General features: G+C 41.3%; 1 protein-coding gene across 1 annotated transcript in view; it reads right to left on the bottom strand.

Annotated features, from left to right (window-relative positions):
• Positions 1 to 20,007, bottom strand: part of C2H10orf67 (chromosome 2 C10orf67 homolog) — a 92,971-nt gene extending 72,964 nt beyond the window's left edge. Inside the window, exons 1-3 of the mRNA XM_049705367.1 lie at positions 19,926 to 20,007; positions 16,920 to 17,063; positions 14,931 to 15,005 (exon numbers count right to left, since the gene is read on the bottom strand). Of these exons, the coding sequence (XP_049561324.1) occupies positions 14,931 to 15,005; positions 16,920 to 17,063; positions 19,926 to 19,958 (252 nt within the window). The 5' untranslated portion in view covers positions 19,959 to 20,007. The remainder of the gene's footprint in view (positions 1 to 14,930; positions 15,006 to 16,919; positions 17,064 to 19,925) is intronic.
• Positions 20,008 to 20,816: the final 809 nt, after the last annotated feature.

The raw sequence follows: 20,816 nt of genomic DNA, 5'->3' as shown, positions 1-20,816 counted from the left end.
TTATTTTGGACTTTAATTCTTTTCTTACAAGAAAATTTAATATTTAATTTTTCCTTTGGTAGTCGAAAGTAGGGGGTTAATATTCAAATCTGTTGATTTGATGTAACTGTTGGCTTTTTATTATTAGAATAATTTTATGATGCTATTTGACCTCATGGGCAAAACCTCTTGACAGACAATATTGGTCAACACAGCTGGATGTAATCTGGGGTGAGAAACAGACTAGGAAGTAAATTCTCAGTAGGGGATACAAAGTGACCTTGGAGTTTAATGCAAATGATGCACTCTTCTAACCCGATGCTGAGTCTTCTGGGTCACCAGCAGTCTCGGGATCCCCAGAGGAGCGGTGGTTGGTATTGGGGGGGCTGCATCATGAAGGTGGGAGCAGGGCTTTCCTCTCCCCCAAGGCTCAGACCCACGCCTAGTTGATCACAGGCTAAACAGTTAAGTTTAATGTATTAAGAGAAGAAGAAAAACCCAGGGAATGTTGTTTCCTTCCATGTGGAGTGACATCCTCCATCGATTATCTGATTAAGACCTTGGAAGAAGGAACTTGGTCACATCTTGGCCATCCCCTCCCCCTTGCCCTTCTCTTTGGGGAGCAGATGCTCTGCTCTGGCAGGAAGAGACCTCCTCAGCCCACTGCTGCCTGTGATGGGAGTTAATCTGCCAGATTCGGGGGTTCAGCACTGAATAGGCTGTGTTATCAGTAAGACGGACGATCTCCGTCTGCTGGCTCCCTGACTTTATTTTAACTGGTCCAGAACCTCAGTAGGGAAGACAAGTATTATTTATCAAGTCTCATAAATACTCCAGTAATATTTATCTCTCAAGTTTGCAAATCTAAGCAGGTCACGAAAGCTGCTTAGAATTCTACCATGATTCTTTGATGTCTTTGAGATAAAATATAAATTCTGTAGGTTCCTTTTCCTGTATCCCCTCTCACCACTTTCTCAGCCTTCTTGTCTTCCAGTCATACCAAAGCACTGGCAGTTCCCTGGCGGTGCCTTGAACCTTAAACGCCTCTATGATGTCAAGTGGGCCACCTCCCTGCCTTTCTCCCATTTTCCTTAAGCTTGCCAAAATTCATCATCGTTTGTTGGGGCCCAGTGTAGCCGCCCTAAAGTGTGCCTCAATGGCATATTGATTATTTTGAATTAAAGTTTCTTAAGAAATGGGACACTCAGACCCTCCTTTCTGTCTCCGTGAAAGCAGGAAATCAATCTCCCATAAGAAAGGTGCCCTCCCTACATCTAGAGGTGGAAGGACACCCTTATCACATCCTGCCGCACTAGAGAAGGCAAGGGGGTGATCACACAGGAGAAAGGGCAGAGTTAAAGGGGAAGATGCTTCATACAGCTTGTGTCTCGGTGAGTACGGGATGATTTATTTTGTAACTCTTCTTTATAGTCTTTAGTTTCTTGCCATTTCATCTAAGCAGTTTTCTCTCTCACTCTCTTTTCAACAAAAAGCCTCATTCAGGCCATTGCTCCAGGCAAAGGAATTGGTCACAATCCAAAAGCACGCGTCCTGCCCTTAGCAGAAGCCCATCATGGTTTCATAAGTCAGAGTACAGAAAATTCAATCCCCTCCAAATACTGAAATGTTGGTGTTTTATTGCACAGTACTGTTATTAGGACTTTAAAAAAAAATTTGAAGTAAAAATCATTTAACACCTGGACAGTATTTGCTGCATTAAAATTTGGAATCTAAAGTTGTTAGAAAGGGATCTTCTATATCTCTGCAACCCTCCAGAGGTGGAAGACAATGACAATCAACACAGCAATGCTTCTATTTTAAGAATAAATACTTTCCCTGTTCAGAGACTATTTTTTTTAATAAGGTTTCCTTTTTTTTAAATATAAATTTATTTATTTATTTTTGGCTGCATTGGGTCTTCATTGCTGCACACGGGCTTCCTCTAGTTGTGGAGAGCAGGGGCTACTCTTCGTTGTGGTGCGCGGGTTCTAGGCACACGGGCTTCAGTAGCTGTGGTTCGCGGGCTGTAGGGCGCAGGCTCAGTAGTTGTGGCACACGGGCTTAGCTGCTCCGCGGCATGTGGGATCTTCCCGGACCAGGGCTCGAACCCGTGCCCCCTGTATTGGCAGGCAGACTCTTAACCACTGCACCAACAAGGAAGCCCACCGTTCAGAGACTTTTAAAAACAATTTTAGGGCTTCCCTGGCAGCAGAGTGGTTAAGAATCTGCCTGTCAATGCAGGGGACACAGGTTCGAGCCCTGGTCCGGGAAGATCCCACATGCCGTGGAGCAACTAAGCCCGTGCGCCACAACTACTGAGCCTGCGCCCTAGAGCCCGCGAGCCACAACTACTGAGTCCATGTGCCACAACTACTGAAGGCCGCACACCTAGAGTCCAAGCTCCGCAACAAGAGAACCCACCACAATGAGAAGCCCGCGCACCACAATGAAGAGTAGCCCCCGCTGGCCGCAACTAGAGAAAAGCCCGCTCGCAGCATCAAAGACCCAATGCAGCTAAAAATAAATAAAATAAACAAAAACAATTTTATTATTTTACCATTTTAACAAACTCATTTTTTAACATGACAGCCTTGAAACAGATTTGGGTAATTCTGAATTGAATTCTTCATCTACATTTGAGAAAGTAAAGAAGAGGACAAACCTGAAATGCTTTCCTTGAAACAAGCACTGCTACTTGCTATCCATAAAAAGGTTGCAGTTCTGCAAAATGAACTATGAGTTGTTTGCAAGATCTCTTCAAAGTTACCAAAAAAGACACGTGAGTATCTGATGGGGAAGACATCATGGGAGAATATTTGAAGTCAACTTATAACAATTTTCCATTCCAGTAGATGATGGCTTAGCCAGAGGGGAGAAGACATGAATATAAGGCTTTTCTCCAAATATCTGAGTGAGGACACTCAGAAAAGGCGATAGTTCCATTTACCTTTCCTTCTGAACACCGATTACAGTCTCACCGAAAAGGAAGGCATTGAGATAAAAATTCAGATATTAAAATCTGCATTTTTCTGCAATCCATTTGAGTTTAACTCTAGTCATTTTTTTGTATTTTTATAGAAATATAATCAATATGATGCTACACATGAAGCATTTTGCAGAGTGCCTGGGCCATAGTAAATACGTCCATAAGTGATAATTGCTTTCACTGTCATTAATTATCTGCCTAGGGAAAAGGAGGAAGTTTCCCCAAGCACTGTTACTCACAGATCTTTAACCAATGCCCTGTCACCAACGCCACCTAAGACAAAAGAACTGGAGCCCCAGACTATGTCAGATTCCAGGAGATCAGGTCTGCGCAGAACGATGGAGGTACAGCTTATGCAGGGCTCTCTCTACTCCTCTGTATCCTTTTCTCAGGGTAAACATGCCTCCCCATCCCCCTCTTCTCCTCCAAAGTGCCCCCAACAGTCAGTTCCCTAAGGCCCTCTGGCCCAGATTTTACTCACAGAAGAAAGAATACCCACTAAGAAGGTAATGACTTCATTCATTAGCCCCCAGTTAGTAAAGGAGAGGGAGGCGATTCGATTTGAGGAAATGAAATTCTGATGGTTCTGTTTCAAGCACTCTGGGCGTGCGGATGTGCCTAAGGCTTTTGAACAATAGGACGAATTCTCCTGTTACGCCGGCACCCTAAGAGAGCTCTTCTACACAGAGTCCTGCAAGAACACATCAGCATCCATTCTGTACATATTCATAGGACCTACTATGCACAGTTCTGGGCTAGTCACAAATTATTCTATGTATAAGAAAAGCCTCATCATTCAGTGTAGACAGACAACAGAATAAAGCTAAGTCTCTCTAAAATTCTCTTTAAAAGACCTGGGAGACCATCATCTAAAGAAGCATCTAAGTACATGCAGTAGGTAAGACACAGGAAGTGAGCGTATTCCAAACTTGAAAGCAAAATTAAACCATGTTCCATGCCAAAGGGTCTGAACTGAGAATCACCTCCACCAGGCTGCCAGCCTTCATCTGCACTTCACCTTGATGCCTCTGCAAAGACACATGTCTTAGTCTAATTCAGACTCTTCAGTTTTATAAAAGTCACAGGACTCTCTTCTCTGCCAGGAGCTACAGGCATCACATGGGGTGTGAGGCTGGTTATAGGTTTTCCCAATGCATTAGTGCCAAAGAACTGTGGTCCCTACCCCAATTCTGTTCCCTCCTTAGGATACACATTTGATTCCCTACCTTGACAAGGCGAGGAAGCGCCCAGTCCTTCCCCATTCAGGAATGAGGGGCAGAGTCTAAACCACTTGGGCCTCTGTAAAGGGACTTGATTCATCTCCGCAACGCTTTTCTGGGAGCACTTAAGAACCCAACCTCAGGAGTTAGATCACCTCTGTGTCATCCATTCTAGCCTGATTTTTCTTAATCTTCTCTGGTTCCCTGATCCCCATTTGGCTGTGTACACCTAACATCCATCTCAAGTCCCTCCGACTGTAACTCTTTTTTGACCTACTTTTCTGGTGAAGTTTTGGCCTCCCCCCATAAATATATATTCTATTTTTACTTTATTGCCCAATGCACCAAGGCTGTAGGTTAATGACATCTCTACAATCAGCCCATCTCAAAGGACTAATTAGTCTGACCCTCCTTCCATCCAGCTGCTCCAACAAGGAATGGATTCAATAAACTCTTCCAAACAAAAAGCCGTTCTTATGTTTAATGATGAATTACAGGTAGGACTCCCTTCAAATTCAGTGGAAATGATCACTCTCTTGAGCACTATTTAATATTATTCTGCAACTTCTGTCTAGTGTAAAAAAGTGATATACATTTGAGAATTTAAGGCATGTTATCATTTTCAGTTAGTAGATGTAAATATTTAGAAAATACAAATGGGACTTCCCTGGTGGCACAGTGGTTAAGGCTCCGCACTCCCAATGCAGGGGGCCCGGGGTTCGATCCCTGGTCAAGGAACTGGATCCCACATGCAAGTCGCGACTAAGGGTTCGCACGCCAAAACTAAGGAGCTGGTGAGCCACAACTAAGGAGCCCGCCGGCCCCAACTAAGACCCGGCACAACCAAATTAATTAATTAATTAATTTTTAAAAAAAGAAAATACAAATAAATTAAGAACTGTTAAAATGAGATCTGATAATCCCACATTTGGAAATCTATCAACAAAGTGGTCGGAAACAGTAGTTATAAAAATGAGTGGTTTCACATCAAAAACATTATGCTGAAGTAAAAGAAGTCAACTGAAAGAGCACATATTGTACAATCCCACTTATATGAAATAGTCAGAACAGGTAAATCCACAGCGACAGGAGTTTAGCAGTTGCCAGAGATTTGAAACAGGAGAGGAAAAGGGAGAGGGGAGAATAGGGAATGACTGCTCATGGGTACAAGCTTTCTTTGGGGGTTGATGAAACTCTTTTAAAATTAGCTTAGGGTGGTAATTCCCTATCAGTCCAGTGGTTAGGACTTGACGCTTTCACTGCCGGGGCCCAGGTTTGATCCCCGGTCAGGGAACTAAGATCCCAGAAGCCATGCGGCCAAAAAAAAAAAAAATCAAATGCAGTGATGGCTGCACAATTCTGTAAATATATTATAAGCCATTGAACTGTACACTTTAAATGAATGAACTTTATGCTGTGTAAATTATATCTCAATAAAGCTGCTAAAAATCAACAGTTTCCATGTATATCAAAATACTCAAAATATGACAAAAATTATCTCATCTTCTAAAAACATAAGATATTTAGGAATAATTTAGTTGTATGAAAAAGATATACAACCCACATAAATAAAATTATAAAACTGCATTGAGATACATGAAATAAGATAAGTGAATCAAGAAATATTCTTGGATAGGAAGACTGATTATTGTAAATGATACAGATTTCTTCCAAAATTCATGAATAAATGTCCAAACAGTTCCATTTTAATAAAAATGCCAAGGGAGGCCATTTTGGAATGGAAGTAAACACAATTATTTTAAAATTTATCTAGAAAAATAAGAGATCAAAGACATTTTTGAGAAAGAGAACTAATGAAAAAAGACCCAAACTTAACCAGATATTAACATATTATAATGCTAAAAACATTAAATACCAAAACAGCAATGGAGAGCTATAACACTGCATAGATAATCTTATATAGCCACAAAACAGCAGAGATAACCTTGAGATAAACCTTATTGTTGGTGTATGATGAGTGTTAATTAAACAAAGAGGCCATCAGACTGAGGTGGCTCTAATACCTTAGCAGCCTATGTAAGCAAACCCCAACCTGAACCTGTAAATGCCTCAAGGTTAAGAAATCAATACCTAAGGACAACGAGTCACAAACAGACAATGAGGCTTTTCCATAGAAGGCAAACACTTAAGCTACAGCCAATAACCTCCTTGCTTTGCTTCTACCTTTTCTCTATAAAAGTTTTTCCCCTGACTCCTGTGTTGGAGTGCTCCTAACTACTTCTGATTTAGTGCTGCCTGATTGATTGATTCGAATCAATTGATTCGAATCAATTGAAAATTGATTCGAATCAATTTTCGCTCAAATAAACTTAAAAAAAATTTGTTTTTACTCATCCCTCCCCCCTTTTATTGAAATATAATTGACATACAATATTATATTAGTTTCAGGTGTACAACATAGTGGTTCAATATTTGTGTACATTACCAAGTGATCATCACACAGTAAGTCTAAGTTACCATCTGTCACCATACAAAATTATTACAATTTTATTGACTATATTCCTTATTTCGTACAATACCTCCCCATGACTTATTTATTTTTGCTCAAATAAACTCTTAAAAATGTAACATGCCTCAGTTTATCATTTAAAATGAGGGAAACATCGTAAATCAATGAAAAAGGAAAAGATATTCAACAAATGACGTTGGGAAAATTGCTTATTAATTTGAAAGCTAGTGACAGTCTCCCAAACTTTTATTCCTCCAGTCTCTCTAAGGGATTTTTTTTTTTTTTTTTGGCTGTATTGGGTCTTCATTGCAGTGTGCAGGCTTCTCATTGTGGTGGCTTCTCTTGTTGTGGTGCTCAGGCTTCAGTAGTTGTGGCACGCAGGCTCTAGAGTGCAGGCTCAGTAGTTGTGGCGTACAAGCTTAGTTGCTCCGTGGTATGTGGGATCTTCCCGGACCAGGGCTCGAACCCGTGTCCCCTGCACTGGCAGGTGGATTCTTAAGCACTGCACCACCAAGGAAGTCCTCTCTAAGGATTTTATATGCTCCTAAATCCCTCTGTGTCTGAGGGACCTAGAGTAGTGTGTTTTCTTATCTGAATCAGAGCTGATACATTTCCAAGACCAAAAGAAGCTAAATAAAGTGTAATTTTTATCAAAACTTTTTCTTTTATCTGAAAATAAAGTACTATAATATCATACAAGAAATTGTTTTAATAGTTAAATAGATTTAAAACCTTGCTCCATAGCTGAAAAAGCACCTGTACCTGTATCCTGAACTGGTCTCCAGAGGGCAGCAGAGAGTCATTTACACTTAACCAAAAGTTACCTCTTAACCAAAAGTGTGTACTTTGGTTGTTTTTTCAACTCTTCTGTTCTTTCTTATGACTAGGCCTTAACAAACTGGGTGGCCAGGATTTGGAAGGCTGTCTGAGGTCATGGATCAAAGCGATGCCAACAAGCCAAAGCAAAGATTCAAAGAATCACTTTTATATCTTTAAAATAATTCTTTAATTAGATAAACCAATGAACCACAGTTAATACACTGTTGGCTAAGCATATTTAACCAGCACATGTTTACGAAACACCGATGCATATAAAGCATTTAATCCTTTCAGGGCTTTCTATTCCTAGACATACAGAAAGTATATAGAAAGGGTGATAGTCACTTATTCTGTCATATTTTTTGAGCATTTGATACACACTAAAAGTTTATCAGTGACCCAGAAATTGTCGAAGACACAAAGGATTATAAAAGCAAGTTTCAAAAAAAAAATCATGTTATTCTGACTTACTTCGTAAACAACAAAGATTCTGGAGAGATAGGTGAGATGCTTCTATAAACTGACAAAGTAAGGAATAGTTCAGCCAAAATTAAATGAGTGCAGACATCCAGAGACTTGTGCAGGACACTGAAGCTGGCCCGTACTCCAGGGCATTGCGAAACCAGGTAAATGTGAACTTTGGTTTTCACCTCTTAACAGGGCACAGAGAAAAGGCATCACATAGGTCTTCCTCAAAGTGGTGATTCCAAATAATAGGAGACCACCCCATTAAGGTTGAGACACCAAAGGGCCATCTCTTCAGTGTGAGAAGGAACTAGAAGTAACCACCTTGAACCCTGTACCTCCTCCCATCCCAGTAAAAGTGAAATTGCCTCCTGTCTGGAAACTTGGCTCAAAGTATAGAGGTGGAGAAAAGTCTCTTCTGAGTTTTATACGCATGAGATGGCCCACATTCATACATCTGGGTGGTCTAAAATGCCTCAAGCTGAGAATTAGGTTAAAGCTGTCACAGACCCAGGAGTCTCACAGAAGCAAACAGAAATCTTCTCTACAGAGACTCACCTCTATTCCAGGCCTCAAAGAGTTTCTGCAGAAATATGAGTTCACAGTCAAAAATCATGAAACCCGAAAGTAAAGGACATATCATGAGCAACAGCCAGTACTTATTAGACCCTCAAAGATGAAAGACATGGAAATTATGAAACATGGAAGATCAATCAAGTACACTGAAATATATTTATAGAAATAACAGGACAAGTTACGGGCAAAGAGCCAGAGCCATTAAAAAATAACCAAACCAACCAAGCATAGAACTCCTAGTCATAAAAAACGTGATAAGTGATATTTTAAAACGCAATGAAAATGGATAAAATAGTAATAAAAATATGCAGTGGGGTTTTAAAATATAGGATTAAAATATACGAGAGTAAGGAGATATATATTAAGCCTTTATTCCAACACATTTTTGAGTTTAAAGGAAATAAAGGCCCTAGACAAATATTTCACTATATCTGACTCGAAAGGAATACAAAACCCAAATAGTCTCATAATCAGTAAGGAAATTGGGAGTTCAAAATATGTCAATCAATCAATCAACTCCTCTAGGCCCAGGTGGCTTCCCTGGCTGTTCTAAATATTTAAGGAAGAAAAAGTTCTAATTTTACACAAATGCTCCTAGGAAACAAAATGCAGATAACATTTCCCAGCTCATTTTGTGAAGCTACCATAATCCTGATTCCCAAACCCGAAAAGAATAGTATAGAAAAGGAAAAGTAGGTGCTTCCCTGGTGGCGCAGTGGTTGAGAGTCCGCCTGCTGATGCAGGGGTCACGGGTTTGTGTCCCGGTCTGGGAAGATCCCACATGCCGCGGAGCGGCTGGGCCCGTGAGCCATGGCCACTGAGCCTGCGCGTCCGGAGCCTGTGCTCCGCAACGGGAGAGGCCACGACACTGAGAGGCCCGCGTACCGCAAAAAAAGGAGAAGTATAGCTCACCACACTGATGTTCACAGGTTTAAAATATCCTAAGCAAAAGATTAACACACTAAGTTCAGGAACAAATTTTAAAAAGAAACAAACAAAAAAACACATCATGACCAAGTTGGGCTTATACAAAGAAAGTAAGGTTGATTTCACATTTTTAAAAATCAGCTAATTAATTTCACCACACTAATAGATTAAGGGGAAAAAAATCATATGGCCTCTCAATAGATGCAAAACCCCCACATTTTACAAAATTAAAATTCATTCATGATTTTTTCAAAAGTCTCTTTGCAAAAGAAATATCTACAGCAAGTATTATGTGTAATGTTGAAATACTGTATTCAGTATTGATATAAAATAAGGATGCTTGCTGTCATCACTTTTACTTAACAATTTGCTAGATGCCCCAACAGTGCAGCTGGCAGAGATGAATGAAGAAATGGTGTAAAATTGTAGGACAGCAAAATTTGCCATCCCCAAATGTGTCTCTTTGGCATGAGGATTAATTGGGCTGATTATCTTTAAGAAACAGAAAACTCAGAAAGCTTTTCTTGTTACCTCCCCCTTAGCTGCTCAAAGAATTTAGATAAAGGGCCTGTCTCCAGAATGGAGCTATCACTAGAGATATCTGTAAAGAATATGGACTAGGTGTGCTGGGAGAAATTTGGCAGGGCCTATAGATTAGGGTCCACTCTGTATCCCATTGTCTCTGCAGGACCCAGCAAACATTTGTTTACCAAACATTTGCTTTTCCATCTCTATTTCCTTCCTCCCCCTTGAGGTCCCAAACCATACCCCCAACATCCTCTTTTGTCTCTAGCAGAAGATGGTATTTAAGGTGAGGGTTTCAGCCATTTTGGCAAGTTACTCAGTTTTCCTGGGCCTCTCCCATGTGTACATGTTATTAAACTTTTGTTTTCTCTTGTTAATGTCTCATGTCAACTGAATTCTTAGAGCAGCCAGAAGAACCTAGAATGGTAGAAGAAAATATCTCCCCCCCACCGCCGACATAGATTTATTTTAAAATGTATATGGAAGAACAAAGAAAGAGCCATGAATATTTAAGCCATCCTGAAAAAAGAAAATGAGACAATTTATCTCACCAAACACCTACAATTAAGTATTAATGTAAGCAGATGGGGTAGGGGGTCCCGGGAGAAAGAGACCCAGGCATGGCTTAAGCCACTTTGTGATCTAAGCCTGGCCACAATGCTTGCCCAGTAATTAAGGATCTAAAGGGAAGTGAGGGAAATGAAGGAACAAAGGAAGAGCAGTAAAGAAACAATAGTTCAGCGAGAAAACAGAGTCCTAGTTCCTCCTCAAGGGATGTACATAACCATCTGACACCTGTCTTCAGTTCTGCAGGAACTAAGGCCCCCACCCAGGTGGAGGACAGAATGATGTTGACCCTCTTGACTTCAGTCAACCAAAGCCAGGACTCTGTCAACCTTTGCCCCAATTCTTGCCCTCTGCCCAAGTCCCTTTATGAATATGCATGAACCCTTAGTTTAAACGTCCCCAATTTTGCTGTTTGGGGAGACATTGCTCTGTGAGAGATCCCCAGTGTTCCCCTTACTTGCTGCAAGTAATAAGTCCTTCCTTCTCCCAGTCTTCGGCTTGGTTGTGTCTTTTGGCTCAACACCCACCAAGAGGCAAACCCAGTTTTGGGGTAACATTAATTTTAGTGGGATTTCCCACAAGGACAGATAATCTAACGAATGGAACAGAACAAAATACCCCAAATCTGACCTACACACATACATGGAGTTCTGACATGACACATTATCTTCTGTTATTAACTTGAGAACCTGGGGGATCATTATGGGGAAAAAATTAATCCCTCTTTCACATCAATACTAAAAATCAGTCCCAGTGGATTAAAGACCTGTATGTATGTAAAAGACAATAATATAAAAATCTTAGAAGACTTTAAGATATAGCAGCATTTTTAAAACAAAACACAGAACGTGGAAACCATGAGGAAAATATAGGAGTTTGACTACATTAATGTAAAAAAACCACTTTGGTTTATTAAAGAACACTGTAAGAAGAGTAAACAGGGGACTTCCCTGGTGGCACAGTGGTTAAGAATCCGCCTGCCAATGCAGGGGACACGGGTTCGAGCCCTGGGCCGGGAAGATTCCACATGCCTTGGAGCAACTAAGCCCGTGCACCACAACTACTGAGCCCACATGCAGCAACTACTGAATCCCACGTGCTCTAGGGCCCGTGCTCTGCAAGAAGAGAAGCCACAACTACAGAAAGCCTGTGCGCAGCAACGCAGACCCAATGCAGCCAAAAAATTAAAAAATTTAAAAAAAAGAGTGAACAAAAAACCAAGAGAAGACATGTGCAACACATAAAACAAACAAAAGATGAGTATCCAAAATATGTTTTTTAAAATACTCTTATTAACCAAAAAGAAAACAAATAACACAATAAACAATGAATTTGAACAGGCACGTCACAGAACACGAAAACTGAATGGCCGATACACTTTTTTTTTTTTTTTTTTTTTTTTTTGCGGTACGCGGGCTTCTCACTGTTGTGGCCTCTCCCGTTGCGGCACACAGGCTCCGGATGCTCAGGCTCAGCGGCCATGGCTCACGGACCCAGCCGCTCCGCGGCATGTGGGATCTTCCCAGACCGGGGCACAAACCCGTGTCCCCTGCATCGGCAGGCGGACTCTCAACCACTGCGCCACCAGGGAAGCCCCAATACACATATTTCTAAAAGGGTTAACCGTATTAATAACAAGGGAAACACAAATCAGACAAAATGAAATAGTTTCATGTCCATGAGATCAACAAACATTTAAACATCTGACAATATCAAGTCTCGACGAAGAAGAGTAACAAATATTTTCATATTATGATCAGTTTGGAAGGCTCTTGGCCTTAGATAATAAATATGAAAATCCACATACTCTCCATTCCACTCTTACAAACATACTTTAAAAGCACTCTTGCACATGTGTACCTGAGACAGTACAAGAATGTTCAGAACAGAACTGTAAGAGCAAATGGCAATTTCATATGCCTCAACATAATAAAAATTGATAAGGATTACAGATATCTTCAGGGCACTTTACTATATCTGAAATCTGTGGTCAGTGGACAGAAAACTGTAAGCCTAAACACTAACACAGGATAATAAAGGGCCAGAAAAAGACACCAACACCAAGGAGTGTCATGAATTTGTGTAAGAGCTTATTTGTTTCACAAACATTTAGACTGCACTTATCATGTGCCCAACACTGTTGTAACTGCTTCACAAGGATCAGTTCATTTCATCCTCAAAACAGGCCTATGAGCTGGGTACTAATATGATCCTCATCGGACAGATGAAGAAACTGAGGCAGAGAGGGTGAGTATTTTGCCCAAGGTCACACGCAATTAAGTGGCAGAGCCAGGATTCGAAAGCAGTAGTTTGACTCCCAAGTCCTTGTATTAAAACATACACTATGCTAACTCCTAACCATGATGCTATAGTGTGCTGGCAGAACCACTACGGAAGGAATTTATCCAACAAATGCAGTCAAATCCCTTATTGATGTGAGCGTAAGGATACCATTCCAGCTATCTAGTCATTGCTGCATAACCCTGCTCCCCAAACTTAGTGGCATAAAACAACTATTTCTCATGGTCACTCACTAAGGAATTAGGACAGGAGTAGCAGGATGGCACACTCCTGCTCCTTGCCAGGACCCCAGATGGCAAGACTAAATGCCTGGGGGCTGGATGACTTGAAGGCTGGGCTCAGTTGGGCCAATGGCCCCAGTACCCACATGCAGACTCTCCAAATGGCTTGGGCTCCTAACAGCATGGCAGCTGGATTCGGAAGGCGAGAATCCAGAGAGCAAACATCCCGAGAGCATAGGATGTAGTTGCAAGGCTTCTTTTGTCCCTGCCTTCGAAGTCGTGCAGCGTCACATTCTGTCTTTATGACCAAGTCACGGAGGCCCCTCAGATCCAGGGATGGGGAATTAGGCTCCACCTCCGGGTGAGGAAGAAGCAAGGTAACCTTGCGGAAGAGCAGGTGAGTGGGAGACAGTGTCAGGGTCACCTTTGGAAACACAACTTGGCCCAGAGTCACAGAGGCTGTTGACAGGGCAATAGGTTCTGGGATATTTTTAGCCACAGGTAACTGAACAGGCAATTAACAGTGGCTTAAATTCTAAGGGGGTTTTTGTCTCATGACATAAAAGGGCCAGAGGCAGGGCAAGTCCAGAGTTAGTTAGTTGCTCGGTGATGTCATGAAGGACCCCAGTGCTTTCTGTTTTTCTAGTCTGCTACCCTTAGCACATCCTAAGTATCCCACTCCTTGCTTTTAGGTTGGTTGCAGCAATTCCAGGCATCAGAAGGAGACATAATAATGTCAAACAAAGAAAAAGAGGGGTATATTTTCCCTTGAGTGTCTTTTAATTAAAAAAAAAAACAAAAGAATAGGGACTTCCCCGGCGGTCCAGTGGTTAAGACTCCGAGCTTCCACTGCAGGGGGCAGGGGTTCGATCCCTGGTAGGGGAAGTAAGATCCCACATGCTGCAAGGCACAGCCAAAAAGAAGAAGAACCTCCTTTCTAAACCTCACAGTTAACTTACTTTCAGGTCACATTGGACCTGAACTTGCCCTTGTTCATGCCATAGCTGGAAAAGAAGCTGAGAAAGGATCTAGCATTTTGGCTTCATAGTAAGACGTGCTTCTGCTAATAAAAAAAGGAAGGGGAAGAATGACAGTGGAACCACCAGTACCTGCCACAAGTTCAGGCAACCTCCATTCCCTTAGCAATTATTAGCTGATTGCTAATTGTGTACCAGGCACAGCGCTAAGAGGCAGGGCATGGCGGTGCGCAAGACAAGCATCCCTACCCTTGTAAGGCTTACAGTCCAGCACAAAACAGAGACACGTAACAAGCAATCCCATAATTAAATCAAAGGCGTTCAGTACCATGAAAAAGAGGTATGCAATCAAAGCACGATTTGCTGTAAAGAAAGCAATATTGCTTTATGGAAATATACTGCAATGAAAGACAAGATTATAGTTATAAATACTAAAAGAATTTAGTATAAATACTAAAAGAATCGCTAAGATGAAAAAATAATGACTGGAAATGATCAAGAGAAGGAAGCATGGTGTCTGGAAGATAGATCGCGTCCCCATCATTAGAAAAGTTACTCCACTGAGGATCTGAGACTGTTCCCTGGGATTTACTACAGACCTGATGAAGCTTCTCTTGAGACTCCCTGACCTCCTTCTATCGAACCGCGTGCTCACCAAACAAACACTGGAATACTGCATCGCTTGCCCAGGTGGACTAGATACCAGACTGGAATTTTTCAGTTTCTGAAAAGTTCTATCTGTCACCATAAAGTGTTATTTTGGTCAGTTTAAAGTAAGCATGAACAATCTTAGACCGTCAAAGCTATAATCGCGGACTGGGAACCCACGGTGAGCCCCACCCTGGGCACTCACAAGATATCAAGCCGGTTTCACCCACGATGGCACTCAAAACTCACCTGGTACATTCCTTTGATAGTAGCTATGGCATCGGCCAGCTGCTGATTGTAGCATTTTCTTAAGGTATCCTCATTCTGCAAATGAAAAATAAATACAACAAGCACCACAATGTATTTCCAAATGCAACTCTCACACCTACAAGGGAGGGGCTCAGTATAAAACCATCATTCAAATCATATGCTCTCTCAAAAACTTCACTTTATAATCATTTCCCCTATGCTTACAGCTAGTACAACACATTCCATTTTCACTTACACTGAACCAAAAGCAATAGAGAGCTCATATGGATAAAATAAATACAGATGATGTGAACATTTTCTCTCATCTTCCATATCATAGTCTTTCTAATGTCTTAGAACTGCTTATAAAATAGTGAAATCGGGGGATGGGATAAGTTGGGAGATTGGGATTGACATATATACACTACTATGTATAAAATAGATAACTAATGAGAACCTAATGTATAGCACAGGGAACTCTACTCAGTGCTCTGTGGTGACCTAAACGGGAAGGAAATCTTTAAAAGAGTAGATATATGTATACGTATAACTGATTCACTTTGCTGCACAGCAGAAACTAATACAACATTATAAAGCAACTATAATCCAATAAAAATTAATTAAAAAATAAAATAAAATAGTGAAATCTATTTGGAGTTCACATCCTCTTCTGGTCCTGGTATTTTTGGATGAATTATGCTCATGGAAAGAAATCTAGGGCCACTAATCCACAAACTAGAGTCACTTTCTGATTAATCAAATTATTTGATCCTATCTGTTATGGGTAACAATGAAAGATAGTACATTAAAAAAATACTCTTGTATGGAATCTAAAAAAAAAAAAAAGAGTTCTGAAGAACCTAGGGGCAGGACAGGAATAAAGACGCAGATGTAGAGAATGGACTTGAGGACACGGGGGAAGGGTAAGCTGGGATGAAGGGAGAGAGTGGCATGGACATATATACACTACCAAACGTAAAATAGATAGCTAGTGGGAAGGAGCCGCATAGCACAGGGAGATCAGCTCGGTGCTTTGTGACCACCTAGAGGGGTGGGATAGAGAAGGTGGGAAGGAGACACAAGATGGAGGAGATATGGAGATATATGTATATGTATAGCTGATTCACTGTTATACAGCAGAAACTAACACAACATTGTAAAGCAATTATACTCCAATAAAGATGTTAAAAAATACTCTTGATTCTGATATCAATTTTGATTCTAGCATGGAGTGTAAACCACCAATGGGCTTTAGAGTCAGACAGAATTGGATTTCAATGTTACTGTGCCACTTACTATCTGTCTGACTTTAAGCAAGTGACTTAACCTTGGTGGCTCAGTTTTCTTATCTGCAGAGCAGGGATGAGAGGATTTCCACTTAGGGATTGTTGAGGGATTTAAAGAGGAAATGCATTAAAAGGTACTTTGAATGGTGGGGTCAACAACACGTGGGTGTTTTGTTTTATAACAGAAAAATAACACTGATGCCTGTTCTTAATGACAGATAAATATGCTAACCTGATCAAAGATTTTAGGAAATTCCTCAGAGCAGCAGAGTTTTCATGTCTTTGGCTCCTACGGAGCCATTAAAACACAAGTCATATAAAACTGTAGTTAAGGGCTGAAATTCAAGCATTAAACTCTCTGGTCTGGAACCTAAACCCTGATGGTTTTTTAACTGGTGACCTTGAGCAAGTGAATTAACCTTTCTGTGCCTTGGTTTCCTCATCTGTAAAAGGGGTATAATAATTGTACCTACTTTGTCAGGTTAGTCATGAGCCTTAAATGAGTTCATACACAGGGTACTCACAAAAGTTTCTGCACATAGTAAAGCTATAGGTACCATACAGCTTTATGTAGTCATCACATGATACACAACACATACAAATTAAATTGCCCTCATAAGTTGCTAAGCTAAAAACTAGTATCTACACATCTAAACATAAAATTAATCCACATACGAAACAGAGGACATGAGAGAACTTCTACCTGTTGGTAACGTTTTTCGATTGTCAGGATCCTGTCATGTAGAGAAGTGAAAAGTCTGCAAGATTCCTCTCTAAGACGGTCCTCAAACTTCAGTGGAATCAATTGTTTGAGGAACCCAAAATCCACCTGAAGAGATTTAATAATCTAAAAATGGAAAAACATACATAATTGTAGAGAGTTAAGGGCCCTCTGTGTAAAGATTCCAGCACCTGGCCTGGTCTGGGCAGATCACTTGGGCACCTGGTCAGGGGCTTGTCCTGAATTGAAGATTACCTCTGCAAAGTCATGTACACTGGGGATTCCAGTTAATCTGCTAAACTAACACATGCTGATGGACGAAGGGAGAGGAGGTTCCCAGCAGTTTCCTCCCATACAGAGTAAGTTATCCTTTGCCATGAATCAAAAAACGTTTGAAAAAATAATTTTCAATATGTGATTTTCAGATCAGGAAAAATGGGCAAGAATCAACATTTGTTGTGAATTTACCAGCCAAGCACTTAAATATATAACCAGTGTGTTGACTAAGAACTGGTTGGTACCATCCAAACTCAATGTATTTTTGTCTCCCACTGTCTATTTAAAATGTATTCACTAGGACTTCCCTGGTGGTCCAATGGTTAAGAATCCGCCTTACAATGCAGGGGACGTGAGTTCCATCCCTGGTCGGGGAACTAAGATCCCACATGCCACGGGGCAGCTAGGCCCGTGCGCCACAACTACAGAACCCATGCACTCTGGAGCCCGAGCCACAACTAGAGAGAAGCCCACGCACCGCAACTAAGACCCAATGCAGCCCAAAATAAATAAACATTTAATTCAAAAAATAAAATAAAAAATAAAATGTATTCACTAGGTAATCTTCCCTCGCCCTGAATGGAAACTGTAAGCAATTCCTACTCATTCTTGGGAACAGAAAGTCCCATCATCACTCAAAACACAGCCCAAAAGTAGCATTTAGAATGTGACACTTCCAACTTCATTCATAGGTAAGGCTGCTCCCTGCACTCCAGGCCAAGGGCAGTAGCTGGCAGCTGCACGTCTTTAAGGAAAAGAGTGGGATTCACTCTTGAGCTCTCCCCCCTCTTACCTCCTCCCCCCACACCCCAGTTGCTTCTCCACCACAGACAAGGCAGAAGGGATAAAGGGACACGGCTGTTCCTACCTGGCGGGGGGCTTCACCCTGGTCTGGTAGGACAGGAGAACGACCCTTCTTCCCTCGGGCACCAACACAGCTTCTCTAGAGGTTCCCGCTGCAGGTACCCTCTCTCCTGTGGATGCACAGGGACAAGCAGCTGCTTCTCTACTCCAGGTGGTCACTGCTACTCCGCCCTCGGGCCCTATGAATCTAGAGTTTCACCCTTTCTTCTCCCCTCTGTTGGGGGCCCTCTGTCCTTCTCAATCCGTCAACTGGAGAGGACCCAGAATGACCCCAAGCTGGCGCTCTCTCTCTTTTTCTCAGAGGCCACATGTGGTCCACAAGAAACAATCACACAACCCTCACCCCAGCAACTCTGGCAGTGCAGACTGATCCCAGCTCAGCCGCTCCCCCTTCTTGCCCCAGCCCACGTTAGCTTCCTTGCACATGAATCGGCGCCGGTCCTCTGAGTCTTCCAATAGCAGCAAACACATTTCAAGTTCCACAGAAGCCTGCCTTACCGGCTTTGAGCTGAGGAAGAGCCCTTCTGCTACCCCTCCCCCAGAAAGAGCACGGTAATAGTATTTCCTAAAGAAACTGCTTCAGCAATTTTTCCCCTTCACCTCCTGATCCCTGTTTTTATTATCCTTGGTCTGATTAAAGAGCTAAGAGTCATTGATCTGATGTGTAACATTCTCTTCGTAAATTCTGCAAATGGGATCTTACACTCACTTTGGAATTTGATACCTGGCTACTAGCACCCTGGGAAGAAGCTCGGTTTTAGCATCCTGCTACTATGTGGGAGGCTTTATTTTGCAGTTGAGGATATCAAGACTTTGAGAGGTTAAGTGACTGACTAGTCCAACATTACGTGGCCGGTAAGCGGAAGGTCCAGATTTGAACAGAGTTGTGACTGACTCATACTCCTTCTTTATACCATGTTGTCAACTTATGAAGGTGACTATTTTGAGAAATACGAAAAAAAAATTCTAGAGCAAGTGAAAGCTTAAAGAATTCCTTAAATTCCAGGGACAAGATGAAATGACTTTGCCTTTAGAAGATCCAGCCCCATATGGACGGCTTGTTCTGAAGAAGGGAGGGACAGGAATCCTGGTATGGTCAAATAAACTTCTACTGGCCTAAGACTCCCATGGATCAGTTTACAAGAGACATACCTAAGATACAATGACACAGAACTGAGGTCAGTGTAGAAATAAGAAAGTTTTGCCAGGCAAACAATGTCCCGAAGAATGTTAATATAGGTATATTAATATTGAACAAAATGGACAATATGTGTATGTGCATATATGTATATATATGCACATGTACATGTGTGTGTGGATATATATACACATATATGTATATACACACACTCAACAAATACAGGTTTTTTTTAATTTCTCATTTCCATGGCACAATAATGAAGACTGACCTCACACAAAGCCTCAGGACAAGTCGCAACAAAGACCAAATAATTCATCTCACAAAGACTGTCCGCTGACAACAAAGTTAAAACTCAACAACATAACAGTAACTAAAGAGCACGCGTGGAGATCTAACCAACTTCTTATTAAACAGTGGGCCAACAAAATAAATGGGAAATTGGAGCACTTGAATCTAAATACTAATAAAAATACTACATCTCAAAGTTTGTGGGATGACATTAAAGAAGTAATTAGTAGGACTATATTGCCTTAAATATTGTCATTTATACTGTCTTTAAATGCTTGTGAAAGGAAAGAAGGGAGCCTCAAAATGAATGACCTGTAGGCATGGATAGCTAAGAGCCCCGTGTCCATCACACAGGTCCTTCCTTACTGAGAGAAGCATGACTTTGTCAGGGCAGTAATGTGCCTCGCCAATATACTCACTCCTTCAGAACCCTTTGCAGTTAAAGGGGTCATGTGATGTAGTTAAGGCCAACGATAAATACGCTGGGGTTTTCGATGGAAAGTTTTTGCTTTTTTAGTAGAGCTACCACCACTCCATTCCACTTCTCCCCTATTCTCCTTCCTCTGTGAAATGCAGATGGAGGCTGGAAATGGAGCAGCCATCTTGTTACTGTGAAGTCAGAAATATGATAGCAAAATCCATGCACTAATGATGGAACTGTGAAAAGATAAAATGAATCTGGTACACAGATGACATCAGGGAGCTACTGCCCTAACTTGTAACTCCAGATATTCTAACCCAAGACTTCCTGTTAAGTCAATATAGTTGCACTGTCTGTACATAGAGCTATATGACATCCCATCTAATACCCAGATCCAATTAACGGAATTAGAAAAAGAAAAACAGAGTAAACCCAAAGATAGTAGGAGGAATTAAATAATAAAGATAAGAGGGACTTCCCTGGTGGCGCAGTGGATAAGACTCCGAGCTCCCAATGCAGGGGGCCTGGGTTTGATCCCTGGTCAGGGAACTAGGTCCCAACATGCATGCCACAACTAAGAGTTTGCATGCCACAACTAAGAAGCCCACATGCTACAACTAAGCAGCTGGTGAGCTGCAGCTAAGGAGCCCGCCTGCCGCAACTAAGACCCAATGCAACCAAATAAAATAAACAAATAAATATTTTAAAAACACATAAATAACTAATAAGGATAAGAAAAGACATTTATGAACTAGAAAATAAAGATACGATAGAAAGGATTAATAAATCCAGAAGTAGGGTCTCTGAAAAAAATTAATGAAATAGATAACACTGTCAGGATTCATCAAGAAAAAAGAGGAGGTATGAAGACCATATTAAGAATTTTAAA

Source organism: Orcinus orca, chromosome 2, assembly GCF_937001465.1.
Source record: "Orcinus orca chromosome 2, mOrcOrc1.1, whole genome shotgun sequence".
NCBI classification, from domain to species: Eukaryota; Metazoa; Chordata; class Mammalia; order Artiodactyla; family Delphinidae; genus Orcinus; species Orcinus orca.
This window is presented reverse-complemented; position numbering and strand designations above follow the sequence as displayed.